General features: G+C 39.1%; 1 protein-coding gene across 1 annotated transcript in view; it reads left to right on the plus strand.

The window, feature by feature from the left end:
• LOC126091931 (protein Njmu-R1-like) overlaps positions 1 to 18,878 on the plus strand; it is a 120,420-nt gene extending 101,542 nt beyond the window's left edge. The window contains exons 7-8 of the mRNA XM_049907253.1: positions 4,105 to 4,175; positions 16,559 to 18,878. Coding sequence (XP_049763210.1) covers positions 4,105 to 4,175; positions 16,559 to 16,712 — 225 coding nt within the window. The 3' untranslated portion in view covers positions 16,713 to 18,878. The remainder of the gene's footprint in view (positions 1 to 4,104; positions 4,176 to 16,558) is intronic.
• The last annotated feature ends 2,325 nt before the right edge of the window (positions 18,879 to 21,203 follow it).

Raw genomic sequence — 21,203 nt, forward strand, 5'->3', positions numbered from 1 at the left:
ACTCAGGAATGTAAATTCTACATGTCTCCAATAATTTATCAGACAGATCCTGATTTTGTCAGTATATAAACACCTAATTGCAGTCTGGGTAAAATTTGTTTAAGTATTGGATGATAACAGCAGCTGAGTAGTATGGAGGAGGAGCTGTGGCTCTTTTTAAAGTAACTGATTTTCTCCTAGCATGCATACATAAGATAATCTACACTCCTGGAAATGGAAAAAAGAACACATTGACACCGGTGTGTCAGACCCACCATACTTGCTCCGGACACTGCGAGAGGGCTGTACAAGCAATGATCACACGCACGGCACAGCGGACACACCAGGAACCGCGGTGTTGGCCGTCGAATGGCGCTAGCTGCGCAGCATTTGTGCACCGCCGTCGTCAGTGTCAGCCAGTTTGCCATGGCATACGGAGCTCCATCGCAGTCTTTATCACTGGTAGCATGCCGCGACAGCGTGGACGTGAACCGTATGTGCAGTTGACGGACTTTGAGCGAGGGCCTATAGTGGGCATGCGGGAGGCCGGGTGGACGTACCGCCGAATTGCTCAACACGTGGGGCGGAAGGTGCACGTGCCCGTCGACCTGGGACCGGACCGCAGCGACGCACGGATGCACGCCAAGACCGTAGGATCCTACGCAGTGCCGTAGGGGACCGCACCGCCACTTCCCAGCAAATTAGGGACACTGTTGCTCCTGGGGTATTGGCGAGGACCATTCGCAACCGTCTCCATGAAGCTGGGCTACGGTCCCGCACGCCGTTAGGCCATCTTCCGCTCACGCCCCAACATCGTGCAGCCCGCCTCCAGCGGTGTCGCGACAGGCGTGAATGGAGGGACGAATGGAGACGTGTCGTCTTCAGCGATGAGAGTCGCTTCTGCCTTGGTGCCAATGATGGTCGTATGCGTGTTTGGCGCCGTGCAGGTGAGCGTCACAATCAGGACTGCATACGACCGAGGCACACAGGGCCAACACCCGGCATCATGGTGTGGGGAGCGATCTCATACACTGGCCGTACACCACTGGTGATCGTCGAGGGGACACTGAATAGTGCACGGTACATCCAAACCGTCATCGAACCCATCGTTCTACCATTTCTAGACCGGCAAGGGAACTTGCTGTTCCAACAGGACAATGCACGTCCACATGTATCCCGTGCCACCCAACGTGCTCTAGAAGGTGTAAGTCAACTACCCTGGCCAGCAAGATCTCCGGATCTGTCCCCCATTGAGCATGTTTGGGACTGGATGGAGCGTCGTCTCACGTGGTCTGCACGTCCAGCACGAACGCTGGTCCAACTGAGGCGCCAGGTGGAAATGGCATGGCAAGCCGTTCCACAGGACTACATCCAGCATCTCTACGATCGTCTCCATGGGAGAATAGCAGCCTGCATTGCTGCGAAAGGTGGACATACACTGTACTAGTGCCGACATTGTGCATGCTCTGTTGCCTGTGTCTATGTGCCTGTGGTTCTGTCAGTGTGATCATGTGATGTATCTGACCCCAGGAATGTGTCAATAAAGTTTCCCCTTCCTGGGACAATGAATTCACGGTGTTCTTATTTCAATTTCCAGGAGTGTAGAAGCACTTACCATAATTATCAGTTGAGTAAATTAGTGCTAGTCATAATTTATTGTTAGCATTCTTATAAAAGTTGCTCATAGCAATTTCTTCTGCCTGTTAATCTATAACTAAGCATGTTCCACACCCACCTGAAGGCTGCCCTTTTTGACTGGATTGAGAGAACACTATTGTTGAATGAATGAAAGAACAGATGATGAAACATATACAAAATATCTCACAATAAACACCTGGAAAAGAAACAGTACAGGGATCTCTAATAAAGTTGAGATTAGCATTGACAGTTTTAACAAACTTATTTGTGTAATGAGGTAGAAGAAATAAACAATGTCACGGTCACCTAGACTGACAGAAAGGTGGTCAAGAGTACTGACATTTGGTGAAAAGGGAAAAACCCACCAACACTGGTAATTATCAATGTAACAAAGATCAAAGCTCAAGAGCCATAGCCATAGGTACAGGACCACCATCAATACAGCCCCAAGGAATGTCATGTACTTATATTTGCTATGGATACATATTTCAGCAAATATTATTATGTGAACATGGCCTTTGGGTCTTGTGATAGAAATGTGATAGCATCACAACACCCAATGCCTCAGCCTCTTGACACTAAAATGTTCCTTGCATGGCTTCTTGTATAAAGGATTCATTAGGTTTATCACATGCATATTGAAAGAAAATGTAATCAACCTATCTCCTGTTCGAATGGATGCTTTCGCGGTGATATCCGTTAATAAAACACTTTAACAAACATTTTCGGGTTTCAAGCTGTGTCAAGTGGTTTACTGCCCACAAACTTTCGGCAGAGATCTCCTCTGCCATTGTCAAGTGGATGACAATGGCAGAGGAGATCTCTGCCAAAAGCTCATGGGCAGTAAACCACTTGGTGCAGCTTGAAATCCGAGAATGTTTTATTAACCTGTTTCCTCTCTTGACATTAAGGATTTCATTGTTGATATAACAGATAATGAAGCCCCAACATCTGTGCACCAAATATTGAGGTAGATGGGAATGATCAAGCCATCAGTTCATCAGATTCTTCAAGGAATGATTTCCTACCCTTATTGCTTAACCATTGTGCAGATATTGATTCCTAATTAAGTATGCTGAATGAACTTGTCCATGATTGCTGACATGAAAACATATAGTCACCCTTTTTCCTCCTTTGAGTATTACAAACAGGTAAGGCAACTTTTTCCAAGGTGAAATGTACACTTTTTAGGTATAATTTTTGATGAGTAGAAGTGTACATGGTCAGTCTTTCTAACACTGTGTGATGATCAAAGCCCAGGCAGTTACAAATGATAAGTATTTTCTTTGCTCATACTGGCTAGCTGAGAAGACTGATATGTCTTTGTACCCCTTGTTTTTGCAATATGTGCTAGCAGAAATGCAGGATGACGTGCCTGAAAATCACCAATATTTAACTACAGGATGATACGCTACCATCTCACAGGGAAGATGTACGTACATTTTTAGTAGATGTATAACCAAATCAGTAAATTGGGCAAAATATCATATATATATATATGGATACCCCTCTCGCCAAATGTCAGATGTCCGACTGTGTAATACTGCCTGCAAATTCTGAGAAGACTATATAGTAGCAATTATTATTACAGACATGTTGTGGGATATCACAGGCAAATTATTTCAGTGAGTTGCTGCATGAAGTTTGTTCCAGGAAGTTCATTTTGAGTAATATCTCTAATATGTATCTTCTGTATATGACATGTACACATTTTGATTGTTGCTGTGTAAATGAGTATAATAATGTGCCACTACTCATTCAGTTCACTTTATTTGTGCCATCTCTGCAGTCACCTTAATAAGTAGGCCATTCCTTTTTCATTGTTTTTATATCTCATTTGCACTGTTGCATGACCTGCAAAAGAAAGACTATACAAGATGGATATTGAAAGATATATGTGACTATGACTTTTTGATACATACCAACCTGCCATTGAGGAGAAAAAAATATTGCTTCTCTGTAAAATCTAGTATGAATGATATTCTCCTGATGCTTTCTTCATTAATTCAAGCTTCCTGTGACTACATGTATTGATCAGTTCTGTGTTCGTTTGTTACTGTCACATGTCTTCCTCCCTGCTTTGTTACCAAAGTCTCACATTGAAATTATCTTTGCAAACAAAAAACTTGTCATATTTTTTATGCTGGAGAGTTCACACTCTTATTCTGGGACCATTCATACCACTATCTATCCCACAAATACATCAGCAGCAGTATTGAAACTGTATTATAAAATGTCTATCTATATTATTTTGGAAATTTCAAAATCTTTGACTGTTAGTTGTTTTAAAGTATAAAGTGGATATCTTCAGGTGTCGGATTTTACCAAATTATAAAGCAAGGAACGAAGGAATAGTAATAAGTCTCCAGTAAAATGACAGTTATGCTAATTTTGTCACCAAATATTATTTAAGCTTTTATAATAAGCATGTCTGTCCTAAAATTCAGGTGTACAACCTACTTCATAGAATGTTAACTTTTTTTTCAGACAATTAAGGACATGAACACACTGAAAAGATTCCTGAAACAATCAGAAACAGATCACTATTCATTATACAGGTAAGTTAACATATGACATTTAGAATATGAATAATTCTAAATTACTTTATTTCTTTATATCTAAAAAGAAAGATGATGAGACTTACCAAACAAAAGCGCTGGCAGGTCGATAGACATACAAACAAACACAAACATGCACACAAAATTCTAGCTTTCACAACCAACGGCTGCTTCGTCAGGAAAGAGGGAAGGAGAGGGAAATACGAAAGGATGTGGGTTTTACGGGAGAGGGTAAGGAGTCATTCCAATCCTGGGAGCGGAAAGACTTACCTTAGGGGGAAATAAGGACGGGTATACACTCGCGCACACACACACATATCCATCCGCATATACACAGACACAAGCAGACATTTGTAAAGGCAAAGAGTTTGGGCAGAGATGTCAGTCGAGGCGGAAGTACAGAGGCAAAGATGTTGTTGAAAGACAGGTGAGGTATGAGCGGCGGCAAATTGAAATTAGCGGAGATTGAGGCCTGGCGGATAGCGAGAAGAGAGGATATGCTGAAGGGCAAGTTCCCATCTCTGGCTGCAACCCTTCTTTCCATCAGTCCCTATACCAGTTCCAAACTGAACAATCCATTGCCCTCACCTACCTAATCCTTCACCTACACATCCACTCAGCCAATCAACACACCCGTCAACTCCTATCCTTAATAAAAGTCCTCAATCTTTTCTCTCCCACATCCACACCGGCTGTTCAGAGCATCCTCCTACAGGCCAACCGCAAATTAGAACAGCATGCCACCCTTCACCTTAAAAAACTATCCAATCTCCTGGTTTCCCACCTCCGGAAAGGCAACTCACTCACCCTTCACAACCTTTCCAGCAAACCTCAACCTCCTCTCATTGCACACAAACCCAGTCTCTCCCATCTACTCAATCTCCCACTTCCAGCTCCACTCCGTCCAAAACCTCAAAATTCCAATCAACACAATCTGGAACCACAACACCCCAATTCAGTAGTTAACCTTTCCTCCAAACCTCTCTCCCAATCCGAAACCTCTGTCCTATCCAAAGGCCTCACCTTCAGCCCCACTCCCAGATTTAACCAAACAGCCCTCGTCAAAGATTTACTGTCCTACGCCCGTACTCTCTGCTGGAAATATCACTTTGCCATGAAGAAAAATGATCCTAATCCTACTCCTAATGATCCAACTCCCCAAGACACTATCCAAATTGAACCCTGCCGGGAACAGTTCCGTCCTCCGTCACAGCGGGACCCACCTCCTCTTCCTCAAAATCACCCTCTCCTAACCTTCCAGGAATTTCTGACTTCCAGCCTTGCCTCTCAATCCTTCTTAAAAAACCTTAATCCTACTCCCAACATCACCACTGCTGAAGCCCAGGCTATCCGTGATCTGAAGGCTGACCGATCCATCGTCATTCTTCCGGCGGACAAGGGTTCCACGACTGTGGTACTTGATCGTCGGGAGTATGTGGCTGAGGGACTGCGTCAGCTTTCAGACAACACTACTTACAATGTTTGCCAAGGTAATCCCATTCCTGATGTCCAGGCGGAGCTTCAAGGAATCCTCAGAACCTTAGGCCCCCTACAAAACCTTTCACCTGACTCCATCAACCTCCTGACCCCACCAACACCCCGCACCCCTACCTTCTACCTTCTTCCTAAAATTCACAAACCCAATCATCCCGGCCGTCCCATTGTAGCTGGTTACCAAGCCCCCACAGAACGCATCTCTGCCTACGTAGACCAACACCTTCCTTCATCCTGACCCACAACTTCTTCACTTTCGAAGGCCAGACATACCAACAATTAAAGGGAACAGCCATGGGTGCCAGGATGGCCCCCTCGTACGCCAACCTATTCATGGGTCGCTTAGAGGAAGCCTTCTTGGTTACCCAGGCCTGCCAACCCAAAGTTTGGTACAGATTTATTGATGACATTTTCATGATCTGGACTCACAGTGAAGAAGAACTCCAGAATTTCCTCTCCAACCTCAACTCCTTTGGTTCCATCAGATTCACCTGGTCCTACTCTAAATCCCATGCCACTTTCCTTGACGTTGACCTCCACCTGTCCAATGGCCAGCTTCACATGTCCGTCCACATCAAACCCACCAACAAGCAACAGTACCTCCATTATGACAGCTGCCACCCATTCCATATCAAACGGACCCTTCCCTACAGCCTAGGTCTTCATGGCAAACGAATCTGCTCCTGTCCGGAATCCTTGAACCATTACACCAACAACCTGAAAACAGCTTTCACATCCCGTAACTACCCTCCCGACCTGGTACAGAAGCAAATAACCAGAGACACTTCCTCATCTCCTCAAACCCGGAACCTCCCACAGAAGAACCCCAAAAGTGCCCCACTTGTGACAGGATACTTTCCGGGACTGGATCAGATTCTGAATGTGGCTCTCCAGCAGGGATATGATTTCCTCAAATCCTGCCCTGAAATGAGATCCATCCTTCATGAAATCCTCACCACTCCACCTAGAGTGTCTTTCCGCCGTCCACCTAACCTTCATAACCTCTTAGTTCATCCCTATGAAATCCCCAAACCACCTTCCCTGCCCTCTGGCTCCTACCCTTGTAACCGCCCCCGGTGTAAAACCTGTCCCATGCACCCTCCCACCACCACCTACTCCAGTCCTGTAGCCCAGAAGGTGTACACAATCAAAGGCAAAGCCACGTGTGAAAGCACCCACGTGATTTACCAACTGACCTGCCTACACTATGAAGCCTGCTATGTGGGAATGACCAGCAACAAACTGTCCATTCGCATGAACGGACACAGGCAGACAGTGTTTGTTGGTAATGAGGATCACCCTGTGGCTAAACATGCCTTGGTGCACAGCCAGCACATCTTGGCACAGTGTTACACCGTCCGTGTTATCTGGATACTTCCCACTAACACCAATCTGTCAGATCTCCGGAGATGGGAACTTGCCCTTCAGCATATCCTCTCTTCTCGCTATCCGCCAGGCCTCAATCTCCGCTAATTTCTAATTTCAATTTGCCGCCGCTCATACCTCACCTGTCTTTCAACAACATCTTTGCCTCTGTACTTCCACCTCGACTGACATCTCTGCCCAAACTCTTTGCCTTTACAAATGTCTGCTTGTGTCTGTGTATATGCGGATGGGAATGTGTGTGTGTGTGTGTGTGTGTGTGTGTGTGTGTGTGTGTGCGCGAGTGTATACCCGTCCTTTTTTCCTCCTAAGGTAAGTCTTTCCGCTCCCGGGATTGGAATGACTCCTTACCCTCTCCCTTAAAACCCACATCCTTTCGTATTTCCCTCTCCTTCCCTCTTTCCTGATGAAGCAGCCGTTGGTTGCGAAAGCTAGAATTTTGTGTGTATGTTTGTGTTTGTTTGTGTGTCTATCGACCTGCCAGCGCTTTTGTTTGGTAAGTCTCATCATCTTTCTTTTTAGATATATTTTTCCCACGTGGAATGTTTCCTTCTATTATATTCATATTACTTTATTTCTTTGTCACATACACACATTTGTTTACAAGTCTATGTCTATAATATCAATATTTATAGTATTGATCGCCTTCTCACATCAACTTGTATGTGCTTTAAGTTGAAGTATATCTGTGTTATTTATTCATCATCAAATGCTGCAATAAGTTTGATGAATATAAGCTGTATATATTTGCTGTGTAATAGTGTGAAAGAAAGATCATATAGTTTCATGGTGATCACATCTGGAAAACATTTTCAGATGAAAGGATGATATTTAAGATAAAAAGAAGGTGGAGAGCATGTATTAGGTGCTGAAACCAGAACAGAATTCTCAGAAAGATACAATTAAGAATAAGGAATCTGTAAGCTCCTAAGGCAGATTTCATGAAAGAGGTGTGGTAATTATCTCTAGGGATGGCTGGTTATAGATCTGTTGCTGATCTACCCTGGATTGGTCATGGCTTAATTCATTATCACTCCAGGCTGGTGAATTCTTGCTGTAACTAATTAAATTGGTATTTAATGCAATAGCTGCATCAACTAGCTGAGACAGGAGCACCAAGAAGGAAGTAACTGATTGTGTGACTTCTATGAGTTCCTAACCAGGAGCGAATTGTATAATTTCATCTGTGCGCTTTGATAGCTTAGTTTCTCGAGTTCCTGCATATTAATTTGATATCTAATGCACAGTTCTCGCATTATTGTTTGCGTCGGAAAGTAAACTGCTTTTGTGACATACTATAAGTTCCTAATCAGGGGGAAAGTATTTAGTCTCACATGAGTGCTTCAGTAGTTCAGTTTTTGAATCTCTGCATATTAATCTAACTTATTAGACACAGTTCTTACATTTTTGTCAGGGTCTACAGTAGAGTTCTCTACTCTACAAAAAAGGAGACACCACAGATGTCAATAATTACTGGCCATTATCCTTGCTTACAACATTTTCAAAAATAGTCAAGAAAGTAATGTACTCAAGAGTGGTTAGCCATCTCAACAGTAATGGGATACTTAGTAAACCACAGTTTGGATTTCAAAAATGCTGTTCCACTGAATCAGCAATTTGCAGTTTCACTGCCAACATAACAGAGTCCTTAAACAGAAAAATGACATCAATAGGAATTTTCTGTGACTTATCCAAAGCATTTGATTGTGTGAACCATGAATTTTTGTTACAGAAATTACAATCCTGTGATATAAATGGAACAGTGCATGAATGATTTAAGTCATATCTACAGAACAGAAGCAAAAAGTTTCTTTATGTGCTTTAAGTGATTTAAGGAAGTTTCCCACTTCATCTAACTGGGGTGAAATTACATTAGGTGTTCCAAAGGGTTCAATCATGGGTCCCCTTCTGTTCTTGACATATGTGAACATTTATCTGGAACAAGAAGCTAAACTGACACTGTTTACTGATGATACAAGCATCATTATTAATCCAGTAAAAGAAATTCCAATAGAAATTTATACAAATACTGTCTTTGGAAAAGTTATTGATTGTTTTTCTGCAAATGGGCTTGCTGTGAATTTTGGAAGAAAAAAAAAGTGCATCCAATTTTCTACTACAAGGAGTACAGTTCCTTCTATAAATATAACACAGTCAGTAGCCAGGGTAGAGCATCCTACGCTTTTGGGTGTGCATACAGTATAGATGAGAATCTTAATTGGAAAATTCATATTATGGATCTCCTAAAGCAATAAGGTTCAGCAACTTGTGCAATCAGAATAATTGCTAATTTTGAGGGTATAGAGATTATCAAGCTAACATAATTTGCTTACTTTCACTCTCTGATGTCATACGGAATAATATTTTGGAGTAACTCAACACTTAGGCAGAAATTATTCACTGCTCAAAAGAAAATTGTTAGAATAATGTGTGGTGCTCATAGTCGTACATCTTGTAGGCATCTTTTTAAAAGGTTAGGAATTCTTATAACAACCTCACAGTCCATTTACTCGGTAATGAAGTTTGTTCTCAACAACATGGACCAGTTTATAAACAAAAGTGACATTCATGATTATAATACCAGAAGAAAGAAGGATTTACACTATCCTCTACTTAACCTATCTTTGGCACAGAAAAGCTGCTGTAAAACTTTTTTATAAATTACCAGATGAAATAAAATGTCTGACAGACAGCAGCAATAGTTTTAAAAATAAACTAAACTCATATCTCTTTGACAACTCCTTCTATAACACAGATTAATTCTTGAATAGGAATAAATAAATCTATAGGTATAAATAAATAAATCTGTAGGTATAATAATATGCATTTTGTGCCATTTAAGGGAGTGGGGAAGGTAATAAAAATTTTAAGCATTTATTATTATTTTTTTAAACAAAAGAAAGAAACCTTGATTCATGTGTGCATTTCTTATGCACTTGACACGTTACCGTGAGATTGAGTGATGGAACATGTAACTAATTAACTAACTATGCTGGCAACAAGACACAATCAATAACATCTCTGCACAATAGCATTGGAAATACTATAGACAACAGTGCTGTCAAAGCAGAATTACTAAACACAGCCTTCTGAAATTCCTTCACCAAAGAAGACAAAGTAAATATTCCAGAATTCGGATCAATAACAGCTGCCAACACGAGTAACGTAGAAGTAAATATCCTCGGAGTAGTGAAGTAACTTAAATCACTTAATAAAAGTTAGTCTTCTGATCCAGACTGTATACCAGTTAGGTTCCTTTCAGAGTATGCTGATACAATAGCTCCACAGTTATAAACAACCATTCGCTTGACGAAAGATCCATATCCAAAGACTGGAAAGTTGTAAATGTCACATCCATATTCAAGAAAAGTAGTAGAAGTAATCCACTAAATTACAGGTCCATATCATTAAGATTAATATGTAGCAGGCTTTTGGAACATATATTGTGTTCAAACATTATTAATTATCTAAAAAAAAAAGTCTATTGACACAGTCAACATGGATTTAAAAAACATCGTTCTTGTGAAACACAACTAGCTCTGTACTCACACCAAGTGTTGAGAGCTATTGACAGGATTTCAAGTTCATTCCATATTTCTAGATTTCCAGAAGGCTTTTGACACTGTTCCACAAAAAGCGGCTTGTAGTGAACTAGCGTACTTATGGAATATCGTCTCAGTTATGTGACGGGATTCATGATTTCCTGTCAGAGAGGTCACAGTTTGTAGTAACTGACGGAAAGTCATACAGTAAAACAGAAGTGATTTCTGGCATTCGCCAAGGTAGTGTTATAGGCCCTTTGGTGTTCCTTATCTATGTAAACCATTTAAGAGACAATCTGAGCAACCCTCTTAGGTTGTTTGCAGATGATGCTGTCATTTATCGACTAGTAAAGTCATAGGACGATCAAAGCAGATTGCAAAATGCTTTAGAAAAGATATGTGTATGGTGTGAACATTGGCAATTGACACTAAATAACAAAAAGTGTGACATCATCGACATGAGTGCCAAAAGAAATTCGTTAAACTTTGGTTACATGATAAATCTGTCAGATATAAAGGCAGTAAATTCAACTAAATACCTAGGAATTACAATTACGAACAACTTAAATTGGAAGGAACACAGAAAAAGTTGTGGGGAAGGCTAACCAAAGACTGCATTTTATTGGCAGGACACATGGAAAATGTAACGGATCTACTAGAGAGACTGCCTACACTACACTTGTCCATTCTCTTTTAGAATACTACTGTGTAGTGTGGGATCCATACCAGATAGGCTTGAAGGAGTACATCGAGAAAGTTCAAAGGAGGGCAGCATGTTTTGTATTATTGCAAAATAGGGAAGAGAGTGTCACCGAAATGATCCAGGGACATTATTAAAATGGAGGCGTTTTTCATTGTGGTGGGATGTTCTCACAACATTTCAGTTAACCAACTTTCTCCTCTGAGTATGAAAATATTTTGTTGAGGCCGACCTACATGGGGAGAAATGAATGCCATAATAAAATAAGGGAAATCAGAGCATGCACCTAAAGATATAAGTGTTCATTTTTTCCATGTGCTGTATGAGATTGGAATAATAGAGAACTATTATGATTGTGGTTCAATGAACCATTTGCAGAGTATCAATGTAGATGTAGGATATGTGTTTTGCAATGTGGCACAGTTAACTTCTAGAAGAAATACACTTGCATCAAATGGAAAATGTGTGTACTCAGTAATGATTATAATTAAAGTTGGGGCCCTTATAAAGGTAGCTGTCTAGTCAGAGATAAGTGCTGTGAAGTGTAAAAAATTTAGAGAAATAAATAAAGATTAAATGAAATTAAAAGATGTGGAAACTAGACTGAGAAGAAGGAGAAAAAGGACACTGAAAAGAAATGATATGAAAAAGATCAGTTAAAGACCATGTAAAAACAGACTGATGCACGGCCATTGAGATAAATAAGAAAGGAAGGAGAGACATCAACAAAGACAGAGAGGTCATACTAGAAGTGAGATGAAACTCTTGCAAAATGAACTCATGTAAATGGGAAGATGTTGATGTGTATTAGAAAACATGTATATAAAGGGAGACGTACCTGTTGGAAGGGTAATGAGGCAAGCAGACCAACACATTGACTCATAGTGTTTTGTTGACTGCAACATAGAGGAGAATATTTGTAAATGGGGAATGAGTAAATAGATACACTATCAGAGGAAAAACAGTTCTTTTAGTATGTACATACATTATGGGTAAATTTGGAGAGGATATGGAGGCCAACAGGAACGGGAAACAACTCTTGGATTTCTGTGCCAGTATGGGCTTAGTAATCACAAACTCCTTTTTTAAACATAAGAACATTCACCGGTATACTTGGGAAGGCAGTGGAACCAGATCTGTCATTGACTATATAATAACAGATCAGGAATTCAGGAAGGCTGTGAGGGACACACGTGTATTCAGGGGATTCTTTGATGACACTGATCATTATTTAATCTGCAGTGAAATTGGGATTGTGAGGCCGAAAGTGCAGGAGGTCAGGTCCATATGTAGGAGGATAAGAGTGGAGAAACTTCAGGATAAGGAAATCAGGCACAAGTACATAACAGCGATCTCAGAAAGGTACCAGTTAGTTGAATGTAGTCAATTACAGTCATTGGAAAAGGAATGGACAAGGTACAGGGACACAGTACTAGAAGTGGCTAAAGAATGTCTTGGAACAGTAGTGTGTAAAAGTAGGATGAAGCAAACAGCTTGGTGGAATGATACAGTCAAGGCAGCCTGTAAAAGGAAAAAGAAGGCATATCAAAAATGGCTACATACCAGAACACAGGTAGACAGAGAAAGTTATGTTGAAGAAAGAAACAAAGCCAAACAGATAATTGCAGCATCCAAGAAGAAATCGTGGGAAGACTTTGGAAACAGGTTGGAGACTATGGGTCAAGCTGCTGGAAAACCATTCTGGAGTGTAATTAACAGTCTTCGAAAGGGAGGTAAGAAGGAAATGACAAGTATTTTGGACAGGTCAGGAAAACTGCTGGTGAATCCTGTGCATGCCTTGGGCAGATGGAGGGAATATTTTGAAGAGTTGCTCAATGTAGGTGAAAATGCGATCAGTAATGTTTCAGATTTTGAGGTAGAATGGGATAGGAATGATGGAAATAGGATCACATTTGAGGAAGTGGAAAAAATGGTCAATAGATTGCAGTGCAATAAAGCGGCTGGGGTGGATGAAATTAAGTCTGAACTCATCAAATACAGTGGAATGTCAAGTCTTAAATGGCTACACAGGATAATTGAAATGGCCTGGGAGTCGGGACAGGTTCCATCAGACTGGACAAAAGCAGTAATCACACCAATCTTTAAACATGGAAACAGAAAAGATTGTAACAATTACAGAGGTATCTCTTTAATCAGCGTTGTGGGTAAAATCTTCTCAGGTATTGTTGAAAGGAAAGTGCGAGTATTAGTTGAGGACCAATTGGATGAAAATCAGTGTGGGTTTAGGCCTCTTAGAGGTTGTCAGGACCAGATCTTTAGCTTACAGCAAATAATGGAGAAGTGTTATGAGTGGAACAGGGAATTGTATCTATGCTTTATAGATCTAGAAAAGGCATATGACCGGGTTCCTAGGAGAAAGTTATTGTCTGTTCTACAAGATTATGGAATAGGAGGCAAACTTTTGCAAGCAATTAAAGGTCTTTACATGGATACTCAGGCAGCAGTTAGAGTTGACGGTAAATTGAGTTCATGGTTCAGAGTAGTTTCAGGGGTAAGACAAGGCTGCAACCTGTCTCCATTGTTATTCATATTATTTATGGATCATATGTTGAAAACAATAGACTGGCTGGGTGAGATTAAGATATGTGAACACAAAATAAGCAGTCTTGCATATTCAGATTACTTAGTTGTGATGGCAGATTCGATTGAAAGATTGCAAAGTAATATTTCAGAGCTAGATCAGAAATGTAAGGACTATGGTATGAAGATTAGCATCTCCAAAACGAAAGTAATGTCAGTGGGAAAGAAATATAAACGGATTGAGTGCCAAATAGGAGGAACAAAATTAGAACAGGTGGACGGTTTCAAGTACTTAGGATGCATATTCTCACAGGATGGCAACATAGTGAAAGAACTGGAAGCGAGGTGTAGCAAAGCTAATGCAGTGAGCGCTCAGCTACGACCTACTCTCTTCTGCAAGAAGGAAGTCAGTACCAAGACTAAGTTATCTGTGCACCGTTCAATCTTTCGACCAACTTTGTTGTATGGGAGCGAAAGTAGCTAGGATGATTGCAGGTACTAGTAGATGGGAACGATGGCAGGAGGGTGTCCACAATGAGGAAATCAAAGAAAAACTGGGAATGAACTCTATAGATGTAGCAGTCAGGGCGAACAGGCTTAGATGGTGGGGTCATGTTACACGCATGGGAGAAGCAAGGTTACCCAAGAGACTCATGGATTCAGCAGTAGAGGGTAGGAGGAGTTGGGGCAGACCGAGGAGAAGGTACCTGGATTCGGTTAAGAATGATTTTGAAGTAATAGGTTTAACATCAGAAGAGGCACCAATGTTAGCACTGAATAGGGGATCATGGAGGAACTGTATAAGGGGGGCTATGCTCCAGACTGAACGCTGAAAGGCATAATCAGTCTTAAATGATGATGATGATGATGATCATGATACATGCTGTCAAGAATAATTGTTATTGTAAGTCTTGTTAAAGAGTTATTGAAGGACATTGTATTTGCTGAGTGAGTGGTGTACTGGATTCACATTAGCAAGTAGAGTGTTCCAAATTTCCATTCAGCAATGAGATTTAAGATTTTTGTGGGCTCCCTAAATTAGTTAAGGTGAATAACACTATGCAATAGTAAGATCCATGAGTAATTACCTTTTCCGTCCTTCTGTGATCCAAGATTTTGCTCCATTTGTAATGTCCTTAACATTGACAGGGTATCTAATACTAGTGTTCCTGCCATATTATTTACAAGATTTGTAAATAGGTACATAATTGATCAGATTAGCAGAAAGATTTCCATTGTGGAAGGATCCTCTCCTTTCCCAGTAATGCTAATCAGTCAGTTTATCACTAGAACTACATTATTATATGGAGTTAATGATGCTTATTGATCAAAAGTAGTCATCTATGTACTGTAAGAATAAAGGCATATTTTGTGATGTGTGTTATTTTTTGCACAACTGAAGAGCAAGGTTAACACCTGTTACAATATGTGAGAGTATGTTCTATAGGCAGGAAATGCCAGAAAAATTTATGTCTCTGTGGTAGTTGATCAAAGAATTTGATTTTTTAGTAGTGTTGGCTTCTAATAAGAATGTTTTTTTCTAATATTTGCATAAACCACCTTTGAACTTGATCTCAATCAAGAAATCTATTCACATATGTCGACAGTGCTGTGGTATGTAAATGTTTTCCTAACATTGGTAAAGTACCAGAATCAATCTGTCACTCCCCAGCAGAGTGTGTGCTGCTTTGAAACCACATGGCAGATTAAAAGTGCATGCTGGTCCAGAACTTGAACTCAGAACCTTTCATTTTGCAGGCATTTCTCTCACTGACCAAGCTCTGGAGGCATGACACATGACTCACTTGCATAGCTTTATTTCTGCCAGTTTTTGTCTCTTACCTTCCAAATTTGGATGTTTAATCATGTACATTTGTTCATTCATTGTTGAACATATACAACCTTCTCTCCTTTTTGTTGTTCATTATTGCATCACAATACACTTCCTTTAGTTGAAGATAAATTTCTGCAAGTTTCATCTTATGAGCATTCGAAAATTGAATAACACTTCTGACATTAGTCTGGGCAATTTTGTATCCCACAGTTCATGTTAAAAATCATATAATGCACAATAAAAAGTTATTTTTATTGCCACTCATGTAACATTGAAACAAAATCTCAAGGAATCTATTTGATCTCAGATGGATTATTGATGCCTGCACAGAATTGGTCTGCACAGTAGAAATGTGCATTAGGTTACTGTTTCTTGGATTGTCCTTATACTTCTTTTTACCAGCATGACCAGTATTGAATAGGACTGCCTGAAATGAGCTTATGATGTAGAGTGCTGTTTTCACTGTATGACCAGTACAGGCTTCAGATTTGAACTGAATATTTTAAGTTAAACATATTGACCATATACAAAAATTTTGGTTATTCTTTCTTTTCTAATTAGCTTGAGTATGAAAATGATTCTTATAAATTTATCCATATAATGAAAATTCATCTCTTATGGCATAACAGTGCGTGATGGAGGCTACATATAATGATATTATGTTTTACTCAGCATATTATATACAGTACACAGTTTTAATCATCTCTGTTCTATATTTTAAATAAATAGTGTTAGTATATAATTGGCATTGGTAATTCATGTTACAGAAACATTAATTTTATGCTAGAAATGTAATTTGTGTTAAGCAGAAATCTATGAAAGCTAATTGTTTAGCTCTGTGTTATTTTAATATTTTGTTTAATTTCTAAAATGGAAATTTATGTTACAGAGCATATACATTCCTCCTCTCTTCGGGCAACAGTGATATTCTACTGAAGCAAGTTAAAATGGAAGGGTCTTCAGCAGGGGATGTAATAGATGTACTCGAGCAACATTTGAATGAAATGAGGCCAAGGCATACTCCTATACATACTATTACCTGAATCTAATTTACACCATGCACAAAATATTTAGGAAGATAAGGATTACCTTAGTTTTACTTTTAACAAAAAAAAATCAGATGTCACCAATACTTTTGTATTTCTTAAGAACTGCTTAGTAGCATTAAAGGATAAAATGTTATATATTTTGAGGGAGAAACCTTATAGCTGTGGAAGAAGTCAAGACATACATGATACCAGGTATGTAACAAAAATCTGCTGTCAGTTGTAAACCACATAAACAGCTGACAATAATTAATTATAGGGAGCTTACATTACTGATGACACTTTCCATATCCTATTTGCTCTTAAAGATGCTGTTAACTAGTGTCATAAGTAACTAATATAAACGCTGTTACTTAGCTGCTATTATGTACAGTAACAGCTGTTTCTGTTGTGTAGTAGTAGGAGTAGTCAGTATAATGAAACTGTAAATAATGTATAAAGTAATGTATAAATAATACAGATATAAAATATAAATATAAAAATAATGTATAAAACCAAATTTAAAATATCTAATGCGAGTTAGATTTTTTAAATAATATCTTTGGTCGTTGTTGCTGTGTATTTGCATGTCCTACTTTGGTAGTTGATGTTTAATGCCAAGATCATCGTACACCATCAAGAGGATGGCAAAGATACTATGGAAACAGTAGTATTAACACCTCATTCCTGGAGTTTGTTTTATAACTTTATCTGCAATACTGTGGTGATGTATTTTTACTTTTCTTTTGGGCAACATCATCTCTAGAATGTTACAAGCTGCTACTACACTCTGAGTATTTAGGTGTAACATTGACAAATGGTCACAGACATACAAATGCATTTATATTGAAGTACATGAGATGATTCGTAGGTTACTGCATCAGCAAAACAGTTTACAACCCTTCTTATGTAGATGACATTACTGCAGTGAAGTCACTGAAGAGATATGTTTTATGTAACACTCACATTATTTGACACTTGGTTCTACTAAGAAACTTACCAGTGGAAAGAGAGAGTTGGCCATTAGTAAATCAAAACACAGAGAGTAGACAGTGTCTGACATAAATTATCAAATTGTGTGGTAGACACATTATAGGAAAAAGAAGCTGTTGCTGCAGATGAACGTTCATAGTAATTTTAAAAAATGAAATAAAAATGGATTCACTAGCTACAGCAAAATTTTAACAGTGATAAAACTATTTTATTTTGGTAGAGGTATTCAGAATGGAAGTAAAACATGTGAGTATTAGTACCCCCAGAACAAAGCTATCGAGTATGAGTCAACATCATTACTAGCAACAAATGCAAATGAGCATTGAACTAAACCTGCTAGTTTTATCACTCAAGTAATGCATAAAGTATTGGTGAAACGATCATGAAGTTCAAAATGTCAGGCTTGTAGAAAACCAATATAGAAACTAGAATAGTCCAGAAAGTTTCTAATGAATCAAATTTTTGGGAAGCTTGGCCAATAAATTTTGAATAAGTTTTTATAGATAACATTTGCCCTTAAAATCAAGATCCTTTGCAAAGGCAGTGGCTACTCCAAGTAATTTTGAAGCATGTTCTTCCTGTTGTACACCAAAACAGCATATTTCACTTATAAAATGATTCAAGAGACAGCATACTGAAGCTTTATTCAGAAAATTTGTGTGTCAGATTCACTTTTCTGGCAGGACAAGAGGACTAAAATCAGTATTTTAAATGCAGCTTCCTTCATCATAAATGCCAGGGACGGAATAATAAACAGCCCTTTGTGTATCACGTAAGAAACTGATTTCTTTGTTTTCTTTAAGTATCAAGAGGTACCTTCCCAGCATTTTATAAAAATCACAGAAAACCTTAATTAGAAAAAGTGGTACTTGTTATAAAGATTATTTCAATCTGATGTATCATAAAGATTATTTCAGTTTGATAAGGCTTGTGTGTAGAAACTTGTTTGAAGTCATTATAGTAAAATCAGTCATTATAGTAAATCTGTCTTTCTGACATGTTCCACACCCATGAGAATCATCTCAGTTTCTGGGTCTAACTGAATCTAATCTAATCTAATCTAATCTAAGAATCTTGAGTGCTGTGAAGCTTTAGGAATGTTCATATACATGGAAATGTACATGGAAAATTAGGCCAATTGTGCCAACTGAAGTTAAAGAAATTGCATTCCATTGGTTGAATGTGCAGTATGATTAATCAGAATCTCATCCCAACACCACTGATTCATTGTAATCATGTCATCTTATTAATTAATTGTTTGACAAAAGCTGCACTGCGGTTGTATTTTATTTCACCAGACTTGTTTCAGGTGTTGCCCATCATCAGCAGTATCTGTATTATACAGAAGCTGCAGGACACTGAACATACCCAGACATTATTACTACTGATTCAATCTGTTCAAAAGTTTGTAGTGTTCTAATCCATCACTTCAAAACACATCAAGGATTGAGAAAGAATTTAGTATGAGCTCATCATTAGGTGGACAAATAACAGAATAAAGGAAAGTCTTTTTATTATTATTATTATTATTATTATTATTATTGGTTTGAGGAACTAAACTGCATGGTTATCAGTCCCTCTGTCGCTGATAATTATTGTGTGTGCGACAGAGACGGCAGCTTTCCATTGAGCTGAAGGTATTGTTTCCAGCATACATCAGTGCTGCAAATCAAGTATAGTATGTGATAGGTGAAGGAGAATCTTAATATCTAGGGCATTATTTGAGCTACAACATTGGTAGTTTCAGGGTAGGGGTGGAACATGGGGATGTAGTAAGGAATAGAACTTAACTGGAAGCCCTCCAAGTCAATCTCGATGACACCATCAGCTGCAAATCGCTGCTTGGTACTTAATGTGTAACCATGTCATTTCCAATGTTTTTACCTTGTGAGTCATTTATATCAGTTAAATAATGGAATGTTTGGAGATGTCAAATTTAGAGGAAGGTTCTACCTCTGTTATTATGGCAGATCCTTGACTAAAGAAAATATGGAAGTCTTACAAGTACCCCTAGTTCCTTTGATCATTCTTAATTTATTGGTAGCTGTTGGAGTTTGCCACATCATTTCCCATATCCTTACAATGAAGTGCTGTAGCTGTGCTCTCGTGTCAGTACTAGGGATTGTAGTATCTAACAGCTCTCTTGTTGTAGACTCCTTGGCCCTTTGTTTGAAGGATTCATTTCATAGAAAACCAATGTAATTTGGTATCCTGGTAAAGGAGATCAAGATGTCAGCATTGTAAAGCTCAGTGAGCAGGTTTTTTTATACCTGTCTTTCCCATTCATAGCACTGATCAGTTGTTTGTAGGCAGCTCATTGCATCACAGTACACAGTAGAACGTTCTTGTTTTCTTGGATTTTGATGCATTGTATAGTTTGGGTACAGGCTATCAGCTCAGCAGTGAACACATCGCAGTCACCTGATGGGGATTGTTGTTTGTTGTGCTATAGAAGTGTGCAGCAATCATTGACTTTAGGAGTGTCAGTGTAGATGGTTGTAGAGTTGAGATACTCATGGAGGACTGAGACAAACAATTATCAGGATATTGGGGAATTTGTATTCTGCTTGTGCTCACAATGTTGAGCAATAAGTATTGCAGGGCAAACTACTCACCATGGTGGTTGTAACATGACAGGCCTAATCGTTCCATTATATTGCAGTGCTATGCTGCAGGTAAAGTAATTGAGTTATATTTTTTGGTTTGACATGATACATTTCTAATGCATTTCTCCCCTAATTATTTCTGTGGTATTATTACCATAATGTAACATAGTATAATATACTTAAGGGAGTATACAAATATGGAACACTAAATCCTCAGATTACATGCTGAAGTATTCCTTGTTTGTGGAGAATAATATTAATTCTGTGTGCTAGTGGAAGAAAATGAATGGCAGAATTATTGCAAAAAGATATGGGAGAAAAACAGTTAAAAATTAATTGAGTTATGATACAACAACTACAACTTAACAAGACAGTATTATTTAACAGTGCTTTAATAAGTGGCGTAATCCCACAGGAAGAGGAAACAAAGACAGGCAACTGTCAAACAGCTTCACAAATGCCAGATAAATTAACACTGTCAGTAGAATACAAAATTTGCTAACGTTGACAACACTGAACAAAACAATCTGGTGTGAAATTGTGTTATGCAGCTACCAAAAGAATGCAAGAGGGAATTGTGTCTCTTTTTTAAATACAGTACAGCTGCTGTGATACCAGGTGCCCACATGACACACAAGAGGGAATTACCTCTTTTTGTTTTAAATACATTAGAGGTGCTGTTGTACAAGGTGTCCAAAATAGGAATCTTTGTTAGCAGTCCAACTGGTGAATTTGGACTTAAGCTCTCAATATATCTATAGTTCTTACTCTGGATGACCTGGTTCATTGAGAGTCTAAGTTCATAGCTTTGGAATCAGGTTACCATTGGTGTTTGAGTATCTGTTGGATCAAGGCTGCATTGTTTGCAAACAGCTGCTGGCAGTGAACTTGTTGCTGTGCGATGCATGCT

Source organism: Schistocerca cancellata, chromosome 7 (genome assembly GCF_023864275.1).
Source record: "Schistocerca cancellata isolate TAMUIC-IGC-003103 chromosome 7, iqSchCanc2.1, whole genome shotgun sequence".
NCBI lineage: Eukaryota > Metazoa > Arthropoda > Insecta > Orthoptera > Acrididae > Schistocerca > Schistocerca cancellata.